This window comes from Gymnogyps californianus, chromosome 4, assembly GCF_018139145.2.
Source record: "Gymnogyps californianus isolate 813 chromosome 4, ASM1813914v2, whole genome shotgun sequence".
NCBI lineage: Eukaryota > Metazoa > Chordata > Aves > Accipitriformes > Cathartidae > Gymnogyps > Gymnogyps californianus.
The window spans coordinates 27,630,846-27,654,430 of record NC_059474.1 but is presented as its reverse complement, the minus strand read 5'-3'; the positions used below and the strand labels follow the sequence as shown (position 1 = coordinate 27,654,430).

General features: G+C 39.6%; 1 protein-coding gene across 1 annotated transcript in view; it reads right to left on the bottom strand.

Annotated features, from left to right (window-relative positions):
• The window catches only part of GRXCR1 (glutaredoxin and cysteine rich domain containing 1), a 41,572-nt gene that overhangs the window by 15,676 nt on the left and 2,311 nt on the right, over positions 1–23,585 (bottom strand). The window contains exon 2 of the mRNA XM_050896520.1: positions 19,846–19,848. Coding sequence (XP_050752477.1) covers positions 19,846–19,848 — 3 coding nt within the window. The remainder of the gene's footprint in view (positions 1–19,845; positions 19,849–23,585) is intronic.

The window sequence follows — 23,585 nt, the reverse complement described above, 5'->3', positions numbered from 1 at the left end:
GTGGCTCTTTATCTTTGGACCAAAACTCATAAGGTGGATATTTTTGCAGCACGGCTAAGAGCTGGCCAGATTCAGAGCAGAGGAAGTGATCCAAGCCAATGCTTTTCTACTTGTGGTGTAAGGACTACTGCTGGACCTTGGGGCATAAAGTGATTGCTCCTAAAACAGTGGTAACATTTTCTTTTGAAAACCTTTGTATATGACCGTGTCTGCAAGCAAGTAAACAGACAAGCCCAGCAGTAAGAATACTCATGATGTTAACCTCATTTTTATTTGGTTGCAAATGAAAACTATGACAGTAATGCTACAAAAGTAGTCATGGGATTATTTTTTTTTTAATCCTCTCTCTGGATAGAAGTCATAAATATGTGTTTTAACCTCATTGGTGTGAAAAGAATAGCTCTTTACATTCATATCCATATATAATTTATTTCAATGGTGGCATCACCCACAAATTTACACTTGGTTCTATTAAAGTACAAAGTAACAAACGCAAAAAAAAAAAAACCACCAAACCCAATCTATACTTTGCATTATATACATTATATGAGCAACTGTATTCTAGCAAAAGCAGAATATTTTTCTGCTAAGATTAATGGGCTGGTATAGTACTTTGGCAAAAGCTGAAATGTTAATGCCAACCTTTACCACATAAGAGATTTTTAAAGGTTTTTACTATGTTCAGATGTAACATTCAACTAATGTTATTCATACGGTAGTGAATTGCTTCTGTGACCTAAATCAATGGCTGATATGCCCTTCTCTGTCTCCAAATATCATCTTTCAACATCTCAGAGTGTTCTACTGAAATATGCACCCCTTGGCTCTGTAATCAGACACTATCAGACTGGCAGAAGTATCTGCTGTCCACTAAGACGGCTGAGGCAGGAATCTAGAGCACATTACAAACTCCGTGCCAGAGATGCTTCAGTCAGTTAATGCAGCATTTATGATCTAAACAAAACGTTGAGCAAGACAAAATGAGTATATATATACACACGTATGTATGCACGTATGCATATATGTGCTTACATACATATTTTTATGTATGCTTGCATATCTAGAAGCTTTGATTTAAGCTGCTCGCTTCATAATTGGCATTGCATAGCTTATAGCTTGACTTAGTAGCAATAACTGAGTGGCAAGAATAATTATGGTCCAACCACAATTTTCTGACCACAATCTGTTTTGGACTTTTTGTTTTTATTTTCCACTCAGAAACAGAAGAGAAGAGAATAGCTATGACTTTCTTGTTGAAGAAGTTCTGCAGAAAAAAAAATCCATTTAAACATTTCATTTCTGCAAGACTGAAAAGCTTTTACTAGCTTTTGAGTTTTAAAAGGCTTTCAAAATGTATACTAAAAGTAATGAATACTTTCTGAAAGATTATTTTAAAGCAAAAAGCTATCACCAAAATGTTTCAATTTTTTTCTACATGACACTTCATCAGAACATACATGTTTTCCAAAATGCATAGCATTTAATGAAAAGCATACTTTTCATCATGTCACTGTTTAGATGAAAATGTGTAACACTCTGAATGAGATGGCTGGAGACTGAAGGTCTGTGTTCTAATGAAAACGACAATATTTGCCATCACAACAACACAGTACAATGCTAATGGAGTTGTGAATCAGTCCCTTCTGTCTGTCATTGTTGGTTGCCTGGTTCAAATTAAAGGTTTAATAGTATTTTTCAGGAAGAATTGATTCACTGTCCAGAAGACCTCTTCCAACAAACAGATTTCATTGACCAAAGTAAAATGTTTTTCTTTGGCAAGTAAGATCTATTTACGCATACAGGAGGAATTGCAAGCAGTCCCCAGCCATGGTGTGCACTCTTGGTACGAAATCACATTCCCTTCCACTCCACTGTTTGCAGTTCCAACCCTCCATGGGCTCTCACACAGCAAAGCACAGTGCACACTTAAATTTAAATTTAAGCACTCTCTTAAGTGTTTTATTACGTTAAGGCTGTAGTCCTGTGTGCATTGTCTTCAAGGACCTCACACTATATCAATATTTGGGAAAATTCAGAAGTTGAACTTTATTAAATTCAGAAAACTGCGCATTTTAGTAAAGCTCAGTAGAATAAAGACTAAATTTCTACAACAGTGCAAGTCATATACTCAAGTCAAAGCATGTACTGACCTTCTCCTAAATACATTGCTTCAAAAACACTACACTTTTTCTTATCCAGTTTTGGTAATTACAGGGACCATAACTGTAGGACTTGGAGTCTGTGACCCCCTGGGACAGTGGAATGATACCGCCAGTTATCATCCTCATAACCATCAGCAAGCTGGGAAGTTCTAATACCAATTTTCAAGTGAGGGCATTAAGAGCTGCACTCCTAAACACGGTAGCCAGAGGGTCTGGGACAGTCCCAAATATAGATACTACTTTTGTCTTCCCCAAGAAAGTGGTCAGATCACTGTTTTTCTCAGCTTTTAAAACAGCACAACCACTTGTGTGCCTTTTGTCTACCTGTACTCTGGCACTCGCCTCCACCACAGACAGCAGTCCTAGGGATATATCAATTTCCAAAAGCTGTATAGGAGCACAGGCTCCTCTGCCTGATTGCGTGTCCCAACACAGGGCATGAAACATCTCATTTTTTCCTGTTTCAGTTTCATAGGGCTAGATAACTCTGAGGAGCTGGTCACAGTTATAGAGAAGGACTGTGACCCAGCAAGAACCCGAATTCTTTGATCTTCTAACTCCCGGGCAACTGTTGTCTCTCTTATCTCCACACCCGCCACATACTGCTGATTGTAAAATAGCACAGTTTTACCTACTTAAGGTTGGCATCCTCAAAATTGTTCATCAACTGCAGCATAAAATAGATATAGGATGTCATTATACCTAAGACATTGGTATAGTGTATTTATATATGTCTGTAATTCATTTGTACTTTTCAGGCTGTATATCAATTTTGGGAATGTCAGATGAAAATAACAAAAGTAATAATAATATTGCATGTGATGTTTATACTGTTCCTTTCATCCTAAAATCACTTGACTGAATACTAAAAAAACCAAAAGGAGGGCTTTCCATCCTCTGACACTATGTATATGTGTGTTGTTACCCTTTCTGTTCCTCAAATAATACAATATAACTTCATATCTTTTTTTCTGCCACTACAGGCTTTCCCACATATCTTCTGGCACAGAACGCTGTTCAGGGGATGTCAAAGTGTTTTCATTTGAAAGCAGAAAAAATACTTACAATACCGCAGCAAAAGAGTACAGGGCATGACCCTGCCTCTCCCTGTGCTTTGCAATGCTTCAGCTATCAGCAGGTTCAAAAGGTACAAAGACTACAACTGAGCTCACCTCCCAACGTCCTTACTACCGTTCATCCAGCACACACCCATACAACCAGGCTACAGCCTGCTCTCAGATGACCCCAGCTCCGATAAGAGAAGAGGTTATCTCCCTAGGGTTCACGGTCTCTGCTAGACCCTGATGCCTCTGCTTGTGTAGACTTTCCAAAGTCAAACTGCCTGCTACAGGTGTGGCGCTGACTCTGGGGAAAAAAGCAGCTCCTGTTCAACAAGGCACAGCGATGCTGTGGAAATCAGCCAGGGCAAAATTTATTACGGTATTTAAATTAGTTGAAAGAATCCATATCTATCCATGCCTAATTGGATTTTATTTATCAAGCGTTGGAAAGTTTATCAGTATTTTCTTATTAGTTTATTGATGCTGTTCTGCATATGATAGGAATAAATGAAACCTTTGAAAATCAGAAGCAAAAGATAATCCTATGAGTAATTCTAACCTCATATGCAATTCTCCCAGGAAGACACAACATTGTGATATATTGCTTGTTTCTCTCTTTTGCTTTCTCGCTCCTTATTTCTCTCCCTTCATATTTACCAATTCAACATCTCCAAGAAATTATTCTCAGGGAAAAAAGAGAGAGAGTCTCTGAGAAGACCCTTGGAAATGTTACATAGGTTTATAAGAAAGGGGAAGCATTTCTTTGTTGCGCAAGGACACTGCCCACAAAGACTGAAGGGGAAGAAGCAAGAGCTACTGAAAATAGTTTTGTCCTCAAGCAGTTTACAGGAGGCACTAGAAGCTGTGTGAAAAAGGAGTGTCCAACAATCTCCCTTCACATCTTGCCGGTCTTTGAACTGTTCCTGTATTCAGCAGAAGAGGCCTGAACCCAGACAAGTTGTACCTAGACTGTCCTGTAACGTCGATGAAACTGCTTGTGGTAGTCTGACATATGGGGCGTAGGTTAAGACAGGTAATAGCCGAGCTGTTTACACTAGTTGAATGTTTCTGTCTTCTGTACCTTACAGTCCTCATCAAACTAGTAGATCTCATCTTTCTTTTTCTTTTCAAAGGAAATACAGTGACTTAAAAGGAATGGTAGGGTATTTTTGATCCCTGAAGTATCTTATGCTGCATAGTCAGCACAGTAATGGATTTTATAGCTGATAAAATGTAAGCATTTAGAGGATCAAACTGCATCTCAGCAAAGTATTATCTCTCATATCCCTTTTTTTGGAGCAGCCAATTGCATCTATTCAAGGAGAATAACAGAAGAAATTATTACAGCAAGGAGTAATAGCGGCCAAAATATTGTCCTGGAAACAACAGATATCACAAAATTACCAAAATGTGGTTTCCCTTTTTCAATTTCCATGCAAAGCCCTCAGGCATAACCCTGGTGCGTTGTGAAAAAACGTCAAATGATACACTCCTTATCAAAAACCATTTACGTATCTATTAATGCAACTGCCTAAAACGTTGCTTATAAGTGAAATATAATTACAGTGTTAATTGACAACACGCTGTTACACTGTCCTTAAAACGCAGTTGAAAAATCTTTCTCAGATAATCCAGTGATGGTAGTAAGAAACAAATCACGGATATCTCTTACTTAGTTGACTTTATTTCCTTTTTTTCAGTATTTAAAAACCCTTGATTGTTGCAGAGATCTCTGTGATTCAATTTGCTAGCATCCTCCTCCCCTCTCATCAGCCTTATAAAGACAGCAAGAAAAATACAATGTTAGGAAGCACAAAGCAAATAGCAATAAAATATTAGAGCCAGACAAATGGTCCCACAGGTAATCTTTCTACAGTTGACCTGCATAAACTTTGGACTGCCATAACTTTGAAACTTCCTCTACCAGCACAAAGAAAATCTTTATGACTCCGTCCATATCAGAAAAATCTGACACATAATTCAGGACAGTGCAATTTTCTTAACAGCACTAGCCAGAGAAACTGATTTTAGAAAATTTTCATCAACCAGCACAATTACCATGCAAAAATAATATGCAATTATTTTTTAGGACAGACATTCAGTTCTCTGCCATTTACAGCAGGAAACTCCCAGTGCAATTTTAAGGCAGCAGTCGGGAAAGAGCTAAACCAAGTTTCAGTAAGGCATATGATAACTTTCCCCTTCATTTGCAAAGTGTGCTGTGGGATCTTACACCAAAATAGACAGTTGAAACCTGATATACTATCTTTCAGCCTTATTATGATCTCACCTACAAAATATGACTCTGGAGCCAAATATTTCCTGGATTAAGTAGCACTTAAAATCAGGATTTGGGTGTTGTCCCATTGCTTTAGTTTCTTTGAGTATATTAATCATTGTAAGCCATGGAAAGCATTACTCTAGGATGATTATTTTATATCCATTAGTTTGACTAATGATACAGATACATTTGGAGTTTTTTAGCCAGTTCATATTGATAACCTAGATTCAGCCCTGTAAAAGTAAACGTGATGGAAGGAATGCTCTGCCATTCACAAGGCATTCACTATATAAAGTGAATGAAACTGCAATATTTCCTAGAATACACTATGTAAAGGGAAAATATTTGTCACTAAGAAGGTTGACTGGAAGTAAATTTCACCGAGTGATTTCCTTAGCTCTTGGAAATCCTAGCACAATTCCTTGAGCACACATCAGTGACGATTCACCTGGATAAAGTTCCATGGGAGTTTCTCAGTGTATGTATTTTACCAAATACAGTGTTTGCTTGTCGGGTGAGCAAAGTGGCCTCAAACCACATGGGAAGTACACTTGCTTGTTCTGATATTGATCTTCATCTTCACTGAGAGCTTGATTGCTTCTCAGCCTTCAGTGGCAGGGCCACGGCACAATCCAGTCTTGTTCTTTCATCTGTTAGTTCGATAACTGTAATGTCAGCTCTGAAATGAACTGATCGGGAAAGGGGAGAGTAAAGAAAGTTAGAAATTGCTCTGATGCTGCTCATCAAACAGCCTGTTCAGCTATTACCCTCCTCTTCCCTCATCAATTCATTTCAGAGTAACAAGACTTCCTATACAAGAGGAAAGGTGCTGGGATTACTTTACTTATAAACACAGTATTTGCAAAATGGCTCTTTTGAGACAGTGAACACTAACCTATAAGACTTTTTCTTTCCAGCAAAACAAACTCAGTTTTTCAGTGGGGAAATGCTGCTGTTGTTTCTAATAAGTAGTTTTCACTTTTCATAGCTGTTTTACAGTATATTTAATATGAACACGCTTAATACCTACCTTAACCAATACAGAACACATCATGCAAACTTCAGCCAGCACCTGTCCTAACAATGAATTTTCTTTGGCAATGGGTTATTCCGTATTTCCCCTCTGTGCCTACTCTGTGTTGAAAGACTGACTGTAGTGTGCTGTAACCTGGCATCCAACCAGGGAAACAATGGTTTTCTACAGGTGCAGTGTTAGTAGGAGAGTTATAAGCTAGTTTCACTAATGTTTGATTATCTGCTATGTTTGAGAAATGGCTTTCAGCTGAACAATCTGAGTGGCAATATAAACAATTTCTCTTTGTTTGATGTAATCGCTGGATCAGGAAATTGAAACCTATACTTCTGCGAAATTGTGTTACAGTGTTACAGGAGATATAAGCTCTCTGATTTGCTGGGGTCTTTGACTGCATAAAACAAATGCTAATTAGAAATGCTTATTAAATATTAATACTATTTCTTAAGAAGTAGGCTGTGCCAGTCAGATACAGATGAAGAGTCAAATTCAGGAAAATTCAATGGTAAAAACTGCAAAATTTCTGCAAAACTTCAAATTGCCTTGTGGTCAGGACTGAAGTTCTGGTGGAAAATTAGGCCAGAGTTTGTTCTTCTGGCTAAAACAAAGTTAGGAAGAAAATTCACCATAGATGTGGTTAAAATATAGGTATTTTTAAGTTGTAATCAAAAGAATGAACAAAAGGATTATTCTTAACATTGGTCACCAACAGGTGTTGTTGCCGTACAGTGTGAAAACAACCTATGTCCTCCCATTCATCTGGCTTTGCCAAACCTGAATTCAAGCTATAATTGAAAACTCATGTTTCCCTAGTCCTTTTTTCTTTCTCTTTACTTCAGAGAACTGACCAGATAGCAGACTAAGCTTCCCTTCCCCTCCAGCAAGCCTGATTGCTTTTCATCTCTCTTCCAGGTCAAAGCCATCTCTCAAGACGTTAACACCCAATACTCCCCAGACCTCCAGCAAAGATTTGTACTTCCTCCAACACTGCCAGCAAGCGGAAGCCTTTCTTCTCCTGCCTCTCGCTTTCTGCTTTATTCTCTCAAGACAGAGTACTTCACTGCCAGATGACATTTCTGGCAGCTATTGAGGGGCTGATTTAAGCGCAGCCCTTATCTTTTCATAAGATATATGTAAGGTCAAAATTACAAGCCTGTGCTGCAGGCAGGCTGCAAGAATGGCTGGGAGCTCGAGATTTCCATGGTGCCAGCTCAGAAGTAGCTGGTGCCTCCTTATTACGTTTCAGTAGGGCTGAGCATATAATGAATCAGCCAAAATGGGACAGAAGCCCACCGGAGAGAACTCACACCACTAAGCAGATAGACATCCCCAAATCAAACCTAGGAGCATTTGTGGTGAACACAGTTTCCAGGTTTCTGGACATGTCTTACTCATTGAAAGTGTCACATATCTTATCCTTTCATATGAAGATCATCACCATGCATTGCCATGGAGCACGTATAATGCCACCATTTCAGATGAGCTCTACCTTTCTGGTGCAAACTAGTGCCACAAGCTAAGCCAGGAAGAGACTGAGCCAAAACCTTCAAAGCTTCGTATTGTTTGCAGTTTATGCCTGAAATGTGATGAATTCAAAGCATCGATTCCCTCTCTTGTAAGTTTGTTGAGGAATTCTGTGAATCCAAGTGAACACATTTACCTAATCACCTTAACAAATGCTGAAAATACAGTGTACTTAAAATCATTGCAGAGCATCTCCACAGCCATCACACCAGCTTTTCAGGCTCCCAAACAACATTCTAAACACTGACAATCACAACTCTTCCATTTCCCTCCAAGATGTCTCTGTGAATCCAGATAGCAGGAAGCTTTCTCCAGCATCCCATGGACAAACTCAGTTTTTCTCCACAAGTATTTGATTTATCTCCTGAATTCCCTCTACAATATCAGTGTTCCTATTTTATTCCTCTCCAGCCTATCCCATATACTCACAGCCACAGACCTTGCGTAACTACCACCTGAGATTTTCTGCAAACTAATTACTCTATCTCAGTATCTACAACCCGGCCAGTCTCATTTGCCATGATCTTCGTTTCCACTAGTTCTTCTGGCTCTTGGTTAGCTTCATCTTTTCAAATACCTCTACAGAATAACTTGACAAGGATTCTACATAATTTCATTCTATCAATCAATTTTACTCAGAGAGGTTCCTCCAAAGACACTTCAGTTACCTTTATCATCTCGGAAAAGAGGACCTTTGCTTCCCCCATAACCTCTTGTGTTTTACCCATTTACTCCCAGTATCCACTTATCATAGTTTTCTGTCTCACCTCCTGCACTGCTTGATGTAAGTTGAATTCCTTTAAAAATCATCAGATACAAAGTATTTACTAAAGTAATGAGGTATTTGACTGTGTAAATAATTTGCACTAAAATTCAAACCCAGTCCACAGAAAACATGGTAGCTATGAAGCATGGTGGCATATCAGTGGTCAAACTGAAACTTCCCACTTCTGCAAGAAGAATATTATTTCTGGCAGATATGCTTGTGTTGTGACAGGCCTGAATACAGCTGTGCTGTCTACAAAAATGTACATTATGTCGTTGCATGAATCGTGTGACCATTTGGAGGTCTTTTAATTTAGGTCTAAATTTTGGCCTGAACTTTCATTGCATACTAGACTCATTTTGGCTCCAGTACCATGTCTGATCTATGCAAAACTAAGGGGACATAGCTTTTAAGTTATCCCAGTGAGGGTTTATGATTGTGTTACATCAGTGAGAAAGGAAAGGAAAAGAGCTGAATTTCTACTTTGGCTGTTTGCAGCTGTTTACCTGGAGACCATTTTCTGAAGGCTCTGCTCACAGAACAGCAGCATAACAGTTTATGCAATGTGCCTTTGACATGAGAAAGATACAGGCATTTTAAAATGTCTGGAGAATTGGGAAGTCAAACAAAATGTGAAAATAAAAATGATAGATTCACAACTTACTTATCATTCCTACCCATTTTCTGTGTGTACTAACAGACAACATGAAGTTAGAGAACAGGCAAATTGGAAGGTCACTGTTACTTCTCCAACATACCTTGCAAACAGAAACTAATTAATGTAAGAGAGAAAAAAAAGTCTACTGCATGCCACCTAAAGAAATGTTGCCATCAGTAAATTAAAAATGTATGACTTGAGCTGCATAGCATCTGCCTGCCTAAAGCTACCTCTGTAAATAGTGTGGAAGACCAGAGAACTGAAACAATGGATCACAGATGGGTCATGAAAAGAATGTTAATATTAATTATACAATTAAAAAAAATGTGCAAGCCCTGGAAATCTGAGAATAAGTCTCTATTCTTAGAAGAAGATTTGTCCTAGATTACACCATTTAATTTCCTATTGCTTAACAGCTATGAGTTACTACTTGGTGATAACTGTTATATGCAGGAGTATGAAAAATAATTATTATTCAACATTTGATCACTGTTTATTTCACTTCTATCTCTTTATCGCTAGCAACAGGGAGAAACAGACTGAGTAAAATGAGAATCAAACTTCAATAAAATGGAACTTTTTCTCAAGTTTAAAAAACATTGTTCAATTTTTACATTCATTTTTCTGGGTCTTTCTGTTTTCTGGTTCTACTCAAAACAAGAAGAAGGGCTGGAAATAAAAGAAGAGAGCATGTAGGTCAACTTGAAAGAGTTCTGACTAGCACTTAGTGTTTGGTCATTTGCCCAAAAAGAACTTTAAAATATATCTAGACTTGCCTATATTTAGTTGTATGTATGAAATACTTGAATAAATGACTAGTTATTTTTCTTCCGTAGTTATTTTTCTCACTGTCGGTTCACATTTTAAGTTACTTTGGGGCTTACTTTTTAATAATATGAGTAGGATTTTTCAAATATGTTTAATTGTCTTGAGAGGGAATGTTTTGTCCTGCTACTTACTCAGACTTTGGTAGTAATTCTACTATTACTTAAGTACCATTTCCCATGATGTCACCCTGAATTATTAAAAAAAACCCACAATACATTTGTCTTAAACTGCACCCTTAGTTGTGGGGCCCAAATCCTATTTTCTTGTCATAAACAGCTTTTTCTTTTGCTTGTTATTTATCACACTGTTCAAGATATTTGAATCTTTAGTTGCCTGTCCGGGGAGGATCATTGGGCAGCTTGTGTCCTATTTGAGAATATTCTGTAAGTAAGGATGGCTTTAGCCAGAAGTGAACCAAAGCAGGACTTGCTGAGCATGGGCAGACAAACATGAAGGTGTTTGATATCTCAGATCACGTGGAAAAGTAAGCAAACAGCATGGCTCCGAGTGAGTCTTGGTTTGAGCACGCTGGCCCCATCTGTCTGTAATCACTGCTGCTTCACTCAATAGAACATTTCATACTGCAGAGAAACAGACTTGTGTTGATCAGCAGCAAATGGCTGTCATGAAAATTACTATGTCTACTCTGGACCATTTCTTTTTAACTTGGCAGCAGCGTTGGAAAACACTGTTTACTGTTCTCTGGCAGGCAGATGAAGTTTAAAAGAAAAAGAAGGTTGCTATCCCTTCCCTCTTTCTCTTTTCTCCTATCTTTCACCAATCCCTTACTCATCCTTTCTAAAATATTCCCTTTGTATCCTTAGACTGCTAGAGAGACTGATAGATGCTAATAATAACATCATCATCATCATCATCATCATCATCATCCGTACATACAGACATGGATCTCTGACTCAGTCATTTTACATTTAAACACAGCCAGGTGCAGGTTACTCATGCAGTGATCTCCTTTACAGTTCCCAAATGTCAATTACAGTTTGGTTAATTAAAAGGCATTAGTGGTCTATGAAAATGAATTCTAGTCTGTTGAGCTTCTTACAAATGGGATTCATCATATTTCTGACTGGAGAATAAAACGGTTAGCTGGTGAGATCCTGCTCATGATATTACATGGCTCTCCCTTCTTTGCCAGGCTATACTTTGTGTGGTGAATGGATCTGTTTTCCTAAGACTTACCTTCAATATACCAGAATATCATAGGAAACAGCACAATAGTCCACGACTTCTTTCTTATTTGCACCAGTGCTGCAACTGGTGATTTTCCTAGTGTTAAAGACAATCAGCAAGTAAAAACCAGTATTCAGAAAAGCTCTTATCAGTTAGACTTAGCTCAGTTGAAAATTTACTGCATTTTCATTGGCAGATGTTTCAGTCTTTCATCATGGATTAATTACACCCTAGAGTCAGTCTGTCTTACACAACAGAACTACTTCTGCTCGCTCAGAAAACAACTACAGAAGATAATAGCATAAATGAAATAAGGTGCCATTCTCAACTGCAATCAGTAGCAGAGAAAATTCAAAATTACGATCCATTCTTCACATTTTACCTTCCTAAGCAATAAAATCAGAGGAAAGAGTTAAATGAAGTCTGGTTTTGATTTGGGATACACCCTGGACTTTTCATGTTTGGCAGGTAACAAGCTTTCTGTCAAAAGTTTTTTTATCTTTTACTGTGTTCCTGTGAATGGAAGCTGGAATGAGATGCACTGAGATTCTGAAACTCCCAAGGAGTGTTGAACAAAACTGGGAAACCATCACCCTCCCAGTATGCTTAGTTTTCATTTCCAAACATCTGGCAAATGATGTGCTTTTTCTTTCCTGCCGCTTAATACAATTTAAATTCTACCTGAAAACGTTACTCATCTGGGCTGAGATAAAAACAGGCTATTCTGTAAACAGTTGAAGTTGTCATCTGTACTGCACAGTTACGGAAAAGGCCAACCATTTTTCAGGTGGACACAGAGCATTCTCTCGCATAGGGTCACAAAGCACTCTGCAACTGGTAATGAACTTTGCACAGGTCTTTCAATGAGGCAAAGAGCAAAGTTAAGCTATGCTTAGTGCAACAAAGTGCTGATGAAGTGCTGATTCAGTCCTTACTCCTGAATGAGAGAGCGCCTTATCACTCAATATACAGAAGCGATGAAAAGGAATCTCTTGTAGTTACAGCAATACTTTGTTCCGTATTAGCACTGAGTGATGAAGGACCTTGTTTCCCTGCTGTATTACTTAACCTAATTGGAACTATGCTCTCAGCTCTCTCATTACTTAATAATACCTAGAACTTTGGTACCTTCATCTTCAAACCATGAGTAGTTAATTACTAGTTATACACTCAATCTCCATTTCTTTAAATTAAAGATCCATCTGCATTGCACACATACAGTGCTTCATTCCTTTTCTTATGCAATAGGTTCCAAAACCAAAGGCACAGAGCTTGAGATTTTTATGCAGACATAGAGGATACAACTCCTAGACAGCATACACAAACCCGCTCTGCCCTAGAATAGCCTATACTGTGGCTGCTAGCCTTGATGTACAAGAGGGGACAGATGACTCATCCACCTTTTCTGTGTGAGCAAAATAGAACACATCTCTGTGGAGCAGAATTATAGACTTTGTTGCTGAAAAAATCTAAGGTGTAAGCTTTTTTTTTTGGCTTTTTTAACCAAATAGGTAAAATGTCTGAAAATCAGAATGTAGTAGGTTGCATACTTTTTACCAGCTCCTAAGCCTGTTAGTCAAAATAGCTGCCAAGTTAGTTATTCCATACATATCATATCTGTGGTTGGAGTAAATAGTTATTCTCATAATCATACTTTTCATATAATAATATTCTTATAATAGGGCTAGAATCTATATCATGTCATAGAGTTAAATGTGTTCTGGTCGAGGAATATGACTACAAATGCAGACGCTGAGATGATTAAATTGCCTATCTGCTTTTCTTTTGGAGCAACATTTCAGTGGCTCCTTTGCATAGATATCATTTAATCCCCTGCAGCAAGAAAAATTAATAACAACATTTAGTTTAATATCATATCATGTCTTCAAACAATGCTGAAACTCCATACTGATTACATTTCTGCCAGTTGCATAACCTTCTGCCAAAATGAGAATTGAGACAGCATGAAAGACAGGTTAGAAAGTTCATTAGACATCTCTCCTTTTTTGACAACTCTTGCCCTTATCTGCTGTGACTTCAAAAGAGAACTGCTGGAGCAGCTGAGGATAAAACTACCTGGTTGAAGGAACTGCATGGTTCAAGGCTGCTCCCAGTCAGTGGCAGCAGAAAAAAAAGACAGTGTTAGTCACCTGTATCCAGCTGCAGATATTGGCCTGTAAAAGTGCCCTTCCACCCCACAGTCTCTCACATGAGGATCCATGAGAACATCATGCACCAAGCAGATAGGTTTACAGAAGGCCTGACCACCCAGCAGATGTGAAAACAATAGCTGCCATGGCAAAATTTTGCAGACAGATTTAAATGAACAGAATCTATTTCCTGAACAAGTCATTTAGAAACTGCTGTCTCTTTTAAATCTTCATGACAGCTTAAGTTTGGACTTGGAGGGACTGAGTAGGTGGTTAAATTTTTGGATCATGGTGGGATTTGGAAGAACAACTGGACTTATCCACTGCATGTTTGGGAATCTGATTGAAAGCATCAGCCAACACCTGGAAAGGGAAGTTCTCAAGATGCAGATTAAGACCTGCGATAGGTGGAAGGAACTCCAGCAATAATGCTTAAAGGTCTCATTTTTCACTGTGTCTATCAGTCTGTCTCTTAGGACATTCTCCACCCGAACAGCAATGAAATGCTTCACAGTTGCCTGTGGGGCTAGGAGGGAGAGTCCTTTGCATTTAGATGTGGTAAACCAAGAGCAGGACATGAGCAGCTGGGCAGGAAAAGATCACATTTTCTTTAAAAAGCTGTAACTTCAGTTGCAGGTTTAGAAACTGACTGCTTTCTGTCTTACAGAAGTTGCATGGAGAAATAGATTTTTCTTAAATAATAGTGTATGACTGCTGTCAATTCTTAATATTTTTAAAACTTCTTAGATAATTAGCAACCAGTAGTATTCCAAACAAGGCTACTGGGAGTTAATCCCAAAGAAAAATTTCTTTGCCTTTACACCAGCATTGACTGATTTGTCAATGCAGAACATAACACTGCATGTTGTTATAAATGTGTGCAAATATGGGCCAGTAAGTTTTTCCCTATTTCTTTGCAAGAAGTGGAGAAAGAACGAGTCTGGGTGTGGTATTTCTGCAGTATAGAAGACATACTCCTCTGACATTATTGATGGATGGTGTCTCTAGATATAGTTCCAAAGCAAAATTGTACTAAGGTTGTTAAAATGCTTTCCACAATTCATACTAGCAATGAATGATGGTTTTTCTGTCTTCTTTCTTGCCATGTGTGAAATGAGTCTCTACCTCACTGACAACAGCTGCTCATCTGTGACCATTTCTGTTGCTTTGTATGATGAAGGCTGTAAAGAGTTGTGCTGCGGCAGCCTCTCCACAACATAACTACTGTGTCAAGCAAAACCACAAGCTTGCCTGTTTGGATGGGGAGCTGTATTTTTCCAGCTCCTTTTCAAAATCAACAGGCTGAGGATGCTGTCCTAATTACTATTTATCTTACAAGTTTTGGAAAAATTTAGTGGGATTTGAGTTTCATGCTTTGTACTACCTAGTACTGGATGTTGCAGCAATGAGGAAGGTTTTCATGCATGAAAGTCATACCCTTTTCTCTCCGGCTGCAAATTCCATTCTTCTGAAGCATGTTTTATTGCACTTAAGCTACAAACTCATGATGCTGCCAAACATTGCAGTCACAGGTTAAAGCTCCAGACTGTCCTGGTTTCGGCTAGGATAGAGTTAATTTTCTTCCTAATAGCTGGTATAGTGCAGTGCTTTGGATTTAGTAGGGAAATAATGTTGATGATAACACACTGATGTTTTAGTTGTTGCTAAGTAGTGTTTATACTAAGTCAAGGATTTTTCAGCTTCTCATGGCCAGCCAGCAAGAAGGCTGGAGGGGCACAAGAAGTTGGGAGGGGACACAGCCAGGACAGCTGACCCAAACTGGCCAAAGGGATATTCCATACCATATGATGTCATGCGCAGTATATAAACTGGGGGGAGTTGGCTGGGAGGGGTGGATCACTGCTTGAGAACTAACTGGGCATCAGTTGGCAAGTGGTGAGCAATTGCATTGTGCATCACTTGTTTTGTATCTTCTAATTCTTTCAGTATTATTATTTTCATTTTATTATTATTATTATTCATTATCATTATCATTATTTTTCCTTCCTTTCTGCCCTATTAAACCGTCTTTATCTCAACCCACGAGGTTTTTTTTTTTCTGATTCTCTCCCCCATCCCACTGGGTGGGGGGAGTGAGCGAGCAGCTGCGTGGTGCTTAGTTGCCGGCTGAGGTTCAATCACGACAGAGACAAAAAAAGCAATATCTCTTTGACCATTTCTTTCTTTCAAGCTGTCAATCATGTACCTTGTGTTGGTGTAGTGTGTAATAAACTGCCAACACTAGTAGACAAATGTCAGAGCAGGCTGCTGACAGACCAGAGCAGTCTAGCAAGCGTTATCTGCAAGTAAAGCATGACTTCATTTCTTCTCTCTTAGGGAAGGAAATAGTCCTCAATGACATCTACGTGCCAATTAAATTAATTCAGCAGGTGACTCCTGAAAAGTGGTTTTGGTCAACTGCTAAAATAGTTTTCCTGGGTCATTGTAACACAGTACCTGTATGGCATGTGTACATTTATATTTGTCTAGCTTGTGTAAGCTTACTAGTGTAAGTGTTTGCAAATCCTAGTTCAGAACTGAAACAGTTCTGAGATCTGTAAACTAAATGGAATTGTAATGTAATTAACTTGTTAGAAAGTATTTTTACTAATGCCTTCTGTGGCATGAAATCAAAAGCATTAGTACATGCCTGGAGAATCATACCGCTAAGGTAAAGATAATTCCCCACTCTTTTGAACTTTTTTTTTAATAAAGCTATCTTTTGAACTTTTTTTTTAATAAAGGAGCTGTGTTTCGTCCTCTTTATTACCATATTTTTGCAATTGCACAACTGCCCAGCTGTGCAATCTGGTGACAAATTCGCCTAGTGTAGCCAAATATTTGCTTCCATGTTTGTAAATTTACCTAAAACATACCTCACCTAAGACACTCAGGTGCAATAAAGACCCTTAAATATTTGGTTGCAGAGTAATTTATTTGTACACAAAATTAGGGGTAAATGACCTAGAATGATGCTAGTAATTAAGCATATAGGACGATCCATATTTGTAGGCAATTTATTTCAGCTTTATGTGTTCCATAAAATTTGTGTTTGCTGTATCAAAGGCATGCAGACATTCAGCAGCAAGAGGACACAGCAAACGAGCCAGCAGGCAGCCTGTGGTACCATGTCAAAGGAAAGGGAATAGCCCCAACTTTTCTTGATAGTCCTAGTTTTAAGAATACTTCAAAAGACATTTTCTCCTAATTGTCCTGCTGAGTTACTGAGTTGAGCTCCACAGCTAGAAAAAGTGAAGAGTTATTGCTACTAACTAATGATTAAGACTAATCAGTTCATCTTTTTCATCTCTGTTGTAAGAGGCCAATTCAGAAAAAAAAAAAAAATTTCCTACTGTTAGAATAAGTAGGAAAAAATTCTGCACTAGCATCCTAAGATCTTTTTTGATAAGCTGTTTACATAACATTACTCTTTTTCAAGTCAGTTTGAAGTAAGATGAAGCATTTTCCATGCTAATTCAAAGGTTGAGCACCTTACTGAGCAGTTCCACAAAGGGACATTATCTAAGAGTCCCAGAGCAGTACATAGGCTCGGCCCCAGTGCTCATCTAGTGTTCCAGGTCATCTACCAGACAGATAATTAAAAGTAAGAGGATGGCTAGCATATGTGGTATTTCCTCCTAATACTCTCTCATTTTATGACTATTTTCAGCTCAGAGACTTTCCTGAGGCCAATATGATTTAGAAATCCCACTTAGTACAACCAGGAGGCATCTTTTTCCATTTGGCATTCACATTCATTGCCTGAGAACAAGTACACTGGTTCTTTCTTTCAAAAAGAAAGCAAATGTATTTTTAGATTTAAAGAGAGAAGATGAAACAAGGTGGCAGAACATGGTTATTTGCAATCTCTCATGTCTTGGCTACCTGGATTCAGTCTCCTCTCTACCTCTTGTCCCTAACAAGCAAGTCACAGGCTACAAGCTTTTCTAGGATACCTCCATGCTGAAGCAATGCCATCACTGTAATGCTTAAGAGTGAGAAAGAAAGAAATGGAAGTCAAGCATGATGTTGAAGCATAGTAGTATTTGGTATGGCAAGTTGGGAATCAGCAAGCCTGTGTTCCACTCCTGCTCCAGCAATTTATTCATGCTGTCTTGTGACTGTCTAATTCAAAGAACAACTCCCACCACTGCCTCCTGCAGACACGATTTGTAACAAAGCAGCATCTGCTTATGTACAGTTTGTGTAGGATCTGATCCACTAGGCATGCTCAGAAAACACCTACTGCATCAAGCCCTGCAGGTGAGACAGGCAGAGGAACGCCTGTTTTGTGGTTCCCATAGGACATGAGTAGGAGGTAACTGTCATGTCCTGTTAATACTGAGATGCTGAGGCACACGGCCAAGGCAGATCATTAGTCAAATTTTCATTAATAAAAGGCTTTTGCTGCTTTTGAGACAAGGTGGCACCAAAGAGAGGTTTGGAGGATCACAGTTTTGGAGCTTGATGTCGAAGTCCTTCTTCAGAAGCCTATGGGTTTTTTGAATCTATACCTAAAGTCTTGATTCACTCTAGTACTACATATTCTGTATATGCATATTCACTGCAGTATTACCATAGCTTCTTTGCTATGCCCTTTGTCATGCAAAGGATAAGGCCAGTGGATGAGGCTTATTAATAAATCACTCTGACAAAGTAGCCACATGGCATAGACTTCACAGAGGAAACAATTTAATTTTGTTCTCCCTCACAGCCCAGGGCAGCAGCTCTGCTTTTTCCTACAGGCTGCAAAACCTGCTTGGACCACAGGCACTTAGACCCTAGCTGGGGTAAGCCTGAGACAACTCTGTTCAGTACCAGTCAGTTGTTAGAAGTTGTTTCCATCAACAAAAGAGAGAAGGTGCTAATGAAGCGCAAAATGATCTTTTTGTCACTGCTGCTTCCATCCTGCATCTACCAGAGTTTGGTTATACTTGAGACTCCATTGTGTTTCACAGACCCTTGCTAGGAAGTGTGTCAGTTCAGTCTCTGTCTCAGGGAAGGCTGTTGTGCACAGATTCAAAACCGCACTGCTCATGCCACTAATGCCTGACCTCTACTGCAAAATGCGTAAAGGTTAGTTCTTGGCTGTCTTGCATTTTATGTAGTCATTACCTATGCTAAACAGATGAAAATATTCCAGCCAGTGGGGAAATATTAATTCAGTGTCATAACAACTCTCACTCACCTGCAGAGGTAGGTGTGATTCAAGAAGCAGTCCAAGTACCTGCTTATTATATCCTCTGAAGCAGAAACATATGTAAACACAGAACAGAAATGTTTATTGTCCCAGGGCTTGCCTCTGCTTAGCCCCATACAGTGCACCTTAGTGTCTCAGAAACAGTGTCCTCATTTATGGATCCTTTAGAAGGATCAAGACACATCAGAACAAGCATAATTTTGAGGCCATGTGGCGCTCTGGAAGGCTGGACAGATGTCCAGTACATGCTGATCAGACTGCCAGCGTAAAAGTCTAACAATTTTTTTTTTCTTCAGTTATTGATTCAATCTTGAAGTGATAAATGTAACCATGGTTCTGTTGCTAAGCTTCCCAATGCTGAGTGTATTGAAAACTCAAGACACTCCTTACCTACATTTTTAAAAAATGAGACAGCTAAGTCTTTTTTAACTCAAAGCTTGTATATCACTTACAGAGGTTTAGATATAAAGTCTATTTACTGATTATTTCAAGTCTATGTCAAATATGTATTTCAAGTCCGGTAGCAGCAAACCCTAAAATATCATGAACAGTCTAATAATAGACTTGTCTGAGCTCAGTGCTTTGCAGCTGATTTATATGAGAACATGAGAACAATAAATACCAATATCCTAAGTACTGACCAACTCCAGGCTCCAGTTAAAAGCTCACAGACCTGAACATCTTCCTTTTTAAATCAGTGTGGCTATTCAGCCACCAGCTCTGGAAACTACCTGTTTTAACTGTGACTTAATCAGCTGAGTCACTGTCCCATGCACTGTGGCCACAGATCAAAGCACTTAGGAAGGTACAAAGGAAGTGGTGAAGGGACACTATGCCCATTCCAGTGGTGATACAGTTGTCCTTCTAACATTGACGTTTCTGCAACAAACAGAAACCTACTTTTCATAATCACCTGATCCTCTGTGTCATTACAGTTTTTCCTGTTCTTCAGTGGATTTCAGCGCGATGCTGTTCAATAATTAGTTTTCCAGACTTGCTAACACTAGGAACATACACTGGAACTTTATACCTCAGAGGCAGTACCTACAGCTCACTGGCATTTATCTCCATCCATATAAATGGCATTACTACAGCAAATGCTATGGCTTTAGGTTATCAGCAGGTTCCCCTAACATTGCTACTAGTAGGTACAAACAATCCAGCATGTCTTTTCCTTTTGCAAGCTATGCCTGTTTGGGAGTCACGGGGCAGTGTGTATGGATGAGAATATGAAGGTAAAGTTCAGGAGACCTTTTACAATCTTAGTCTGGTCCTAGCAGAGGTCTTTGAGTTCAAAGAGTCCAATGATGCTGGAGTGTCAGCACTGATCATCTGCCAAAGAAGTGAGGAGGACAACATCATAATTTCTCCAGTGAAAGTGCAGACCTCTCTCTTTCTTCTCCTCAGAGTTTTGGGGATTGTAGTGATATATACTCCAGGGGCTGGAGTGGTATACAATGCGCCACCCACCCTAAAACTTTGCTTGTTCTATTGCACCAGAAACTTCCCTTAACAGCACTTTGCAGCATCTGCCTTCTTTGGAAGACAGTTGGTTTTGCTGCTGTCTTTTATTTTATTTTCTCTATGGTACTGGCTAGCCCTATTGGTTTGTAAGCTCTGCACGTCCTGCTGTATACTCATTTTTCCAGGTCACCTACAAGTAAAGAAAGATGAAAGTGAACCTAACCATCCCAGAAGCTCTTCTTCTCTTAACAAACTTCCACCTGATTCTTAACTCTTTCCCACCTCTCTCTCTAAACATTAATAAGCTAATTCTTTATCGGGCTGAATATTGACTTGCACTTTGTAACCTTAAATGTTAGCTCTACCTGAGACACTGTGCTGGAAAATATCGTAAAGACCAAGTACATTATGTCTGACTCTTCACCCATATCCCCTCTGATGCAACGTTCACAAAGGCATTAATCTGGTTTGTTAACCAGGCCTGCCCTTTCGTAATAGACGTCAGCGGGCTCTGCCTGAGAATGAGATCTGTAGCTAATTTAGCGGAAGGTGACCTTTCAGAGGAAGCTGGAAGGCCAGTGGAGTGTGTAAGTATGGAAATGGAGGAAAGGACCCATGCTGAAACAGTGGAAATGAGTGGAGACCTGTGTAAAACCTTTGGCTGAGCTCCATTACGTTGCACGTTGGGATGGAAACCCAGTCTGGCATGAAATGATCATTGCATTACTTAGTAATATACCAGGCAACCCAAGGATTTTTGCTCTGTGTCACCTGGAAGCCATCATAGGGATGGCCTAGTCATAAAAATCGGTCGTGAAGAGAATTATATTTGTTTCAAGGAAACAAGAACCATTTCTCTACTACTTTCTATGGGAAAATATAGGAAATATTCATACCCATTCGCATTTTAACAGTATTCTAAGTATTAGAAAAGAAAAATTCTAGTAATGTACTGAAATAAGACCACAATTACTTTGGATATGTAAAGAAGGGGCTTATGCTTCTGATGCAATTAGCAGGTCACGTCCCCAGCTCCAGAGCTGCCAACACCGTCAGTTTTAGTGTTTCAGCAGGAGATAATTTCCCTTGTACCAAGAAGGTGCACGGACAGGGAGACTGGGAGCTCCAGATCCTTTCTGTTATTCAGGCTTTTCAGTAGTGCACGTTTCTCACAAATAAAATGTTCCCGACTGTCTGACCGCTGTATTGCCAGCCGTGCAGGAGGTCACCCCTCTGGTCCCAGGTTAGGTGCACGTGGAGGCCGGGTGGACATGTGTGACCGTCCCTGCCCTCCACCAGTGACCACCAACTGGCCTCCTGCCTTCCCCACCAAGCAGGGGCTGGGGAGGTGTTGCCACAGCAACGCCCTCTCACACCCCCCCCAGGATGTGGTTGCTATGTCAACACTCTCCTTGTGGCATCTGCCCCTGGGAGGGAAAGGCTGGAGGGGTTGCCATGGAAACCGTGCTCCCCTGAAGCATCCATAGGGCTGGTCTCTTCCCCGCCTTTCTGCCCCCAAAATGTCCTGCCATGAAGCTGAGATAACTCCCAGACATGTCCTGCTCTGTCCCACCCCGTCCCCACAGCCGTGCCAGCCCCATCTGCACACGGCTGCTCCCACCGGGCTGGCAGCAGCTTCACCAGCCACGCAGGGCCAGCCTGATGGGAGACCTTTTACTGTCACAGCACTGGAGCAGCTCGCATCCGGGGACACAGACAGTCATCGGACAGACTAATGCGAGGGACTTCCCAAGGAACAGTGGAAATGGGAAGTCACTGGTTGTGCTGGTGACAGAAGTGCTCAGTGCATGGATGTGGAAAGATGTAGCAGGGGATGCACGTCTACTTGGCAGTAGATATGCATTCTCAGGCCAGGCTTGTATCGTATAACAACAACAACCAAAAACACCTTTTCATCTAGAAATACTTCCTGTATTACATCACTCTCTTAAAATTCCCCAAAACTCCAGAAGGTGTTATTTTTTTTCAGATGAGTCTGTTGTGGGAAGGAACTGTCTGAACCAATTCTGTAGAAAGGCTGTAGTTAGAAGATGTGGAAAAAATATTCAAAAACCCAAATATTCCATGGAACATTAAAATACACAGGAGTGCTTTTAGCACAGGTATTTGAACAGAAAACATCAAAGGCTTTGACTGCACGACTTAACAAAGCCCAGTTAATGAATCCCTGCTTATCCCTAGAATATCTGAGCAAAGCGATTTGTTTTAAAGGATCTCTCCTATCACAGGGAGCATCTGGGGATCTTGGGTGACAGCATAGTAGAGGAGTTTGTAGATATAGTCTGAAGAATCAGAATGCTGACACTGCAGAAAATCTCAAAAAAGCCCTAGTTTCAGGGTCACAGGACACTCACACTCAGTATTTGGCTTCTTGCATACACATTTTAGTTAGTAAGTGATACATCAAATACTAAATAAGAAGTGTTTGCTTTCAAGAATTTATCAGTGCTCAGGATTTAGGACTGTCAAGAGTTCATGTGCATACTCTTGAGATTACAAATACCTGCCTTGACACTGACTCTGAGAAATGTATCATGAGGTCATCTACCGCTGAATCATCAAAGGGGCAGAGATGGGCTCTCCTCAGGGATAAGGGACTTCGTTTACAACTTAACTGTTGTTATAAATCTGCTGTTGCTTATCTAAGAGAAGCGAAACATGTAACTGCAGATGACTTCACATAATCAAGAGGGGAACTTACAAAAATGCCCAGATCAAGAGATTTTGAGTTCTATCTTCTAATAGACATATTTCTATCTTATCATACCTTTGAATGAAGAACTCTTGTTGTTCTCTAAGTGGTATTACTGTGCAATTAATTGTCTGGAACATACTTACAGAAAACTAGAAATCGCCTTCTAATCTCATCCTAAAGGTCGTTACTTCATTTGTAATTGAACAGATTTCGATCATATTTCACATTGGGATCAAGCAGTTCCGAATCAGTCTCAAAGCCAAACTTTGTGCTTTGCTCTCCTCTGCATTCACCATGTGGCATAGAAAATTGGCTCACAGTATGACATAAAAGATATGCAAACCATCATTCTTCTTCGCTAGACTTCAAACTTTATCTCTGGGGAAACATGAACTTGTTTGTGTAGAAACCTCAAATCATGATGTTCTCTGTATTATTGAATCTATGTCTTTGATCCAGTAGATGCTTAAGGTAAGAATATACAGTTATTTCTGGAAATCAGTCATCTAGACCTGCCTAAGCAGAAGCTGCTCAGTTCCCCGTACATTTTGCTC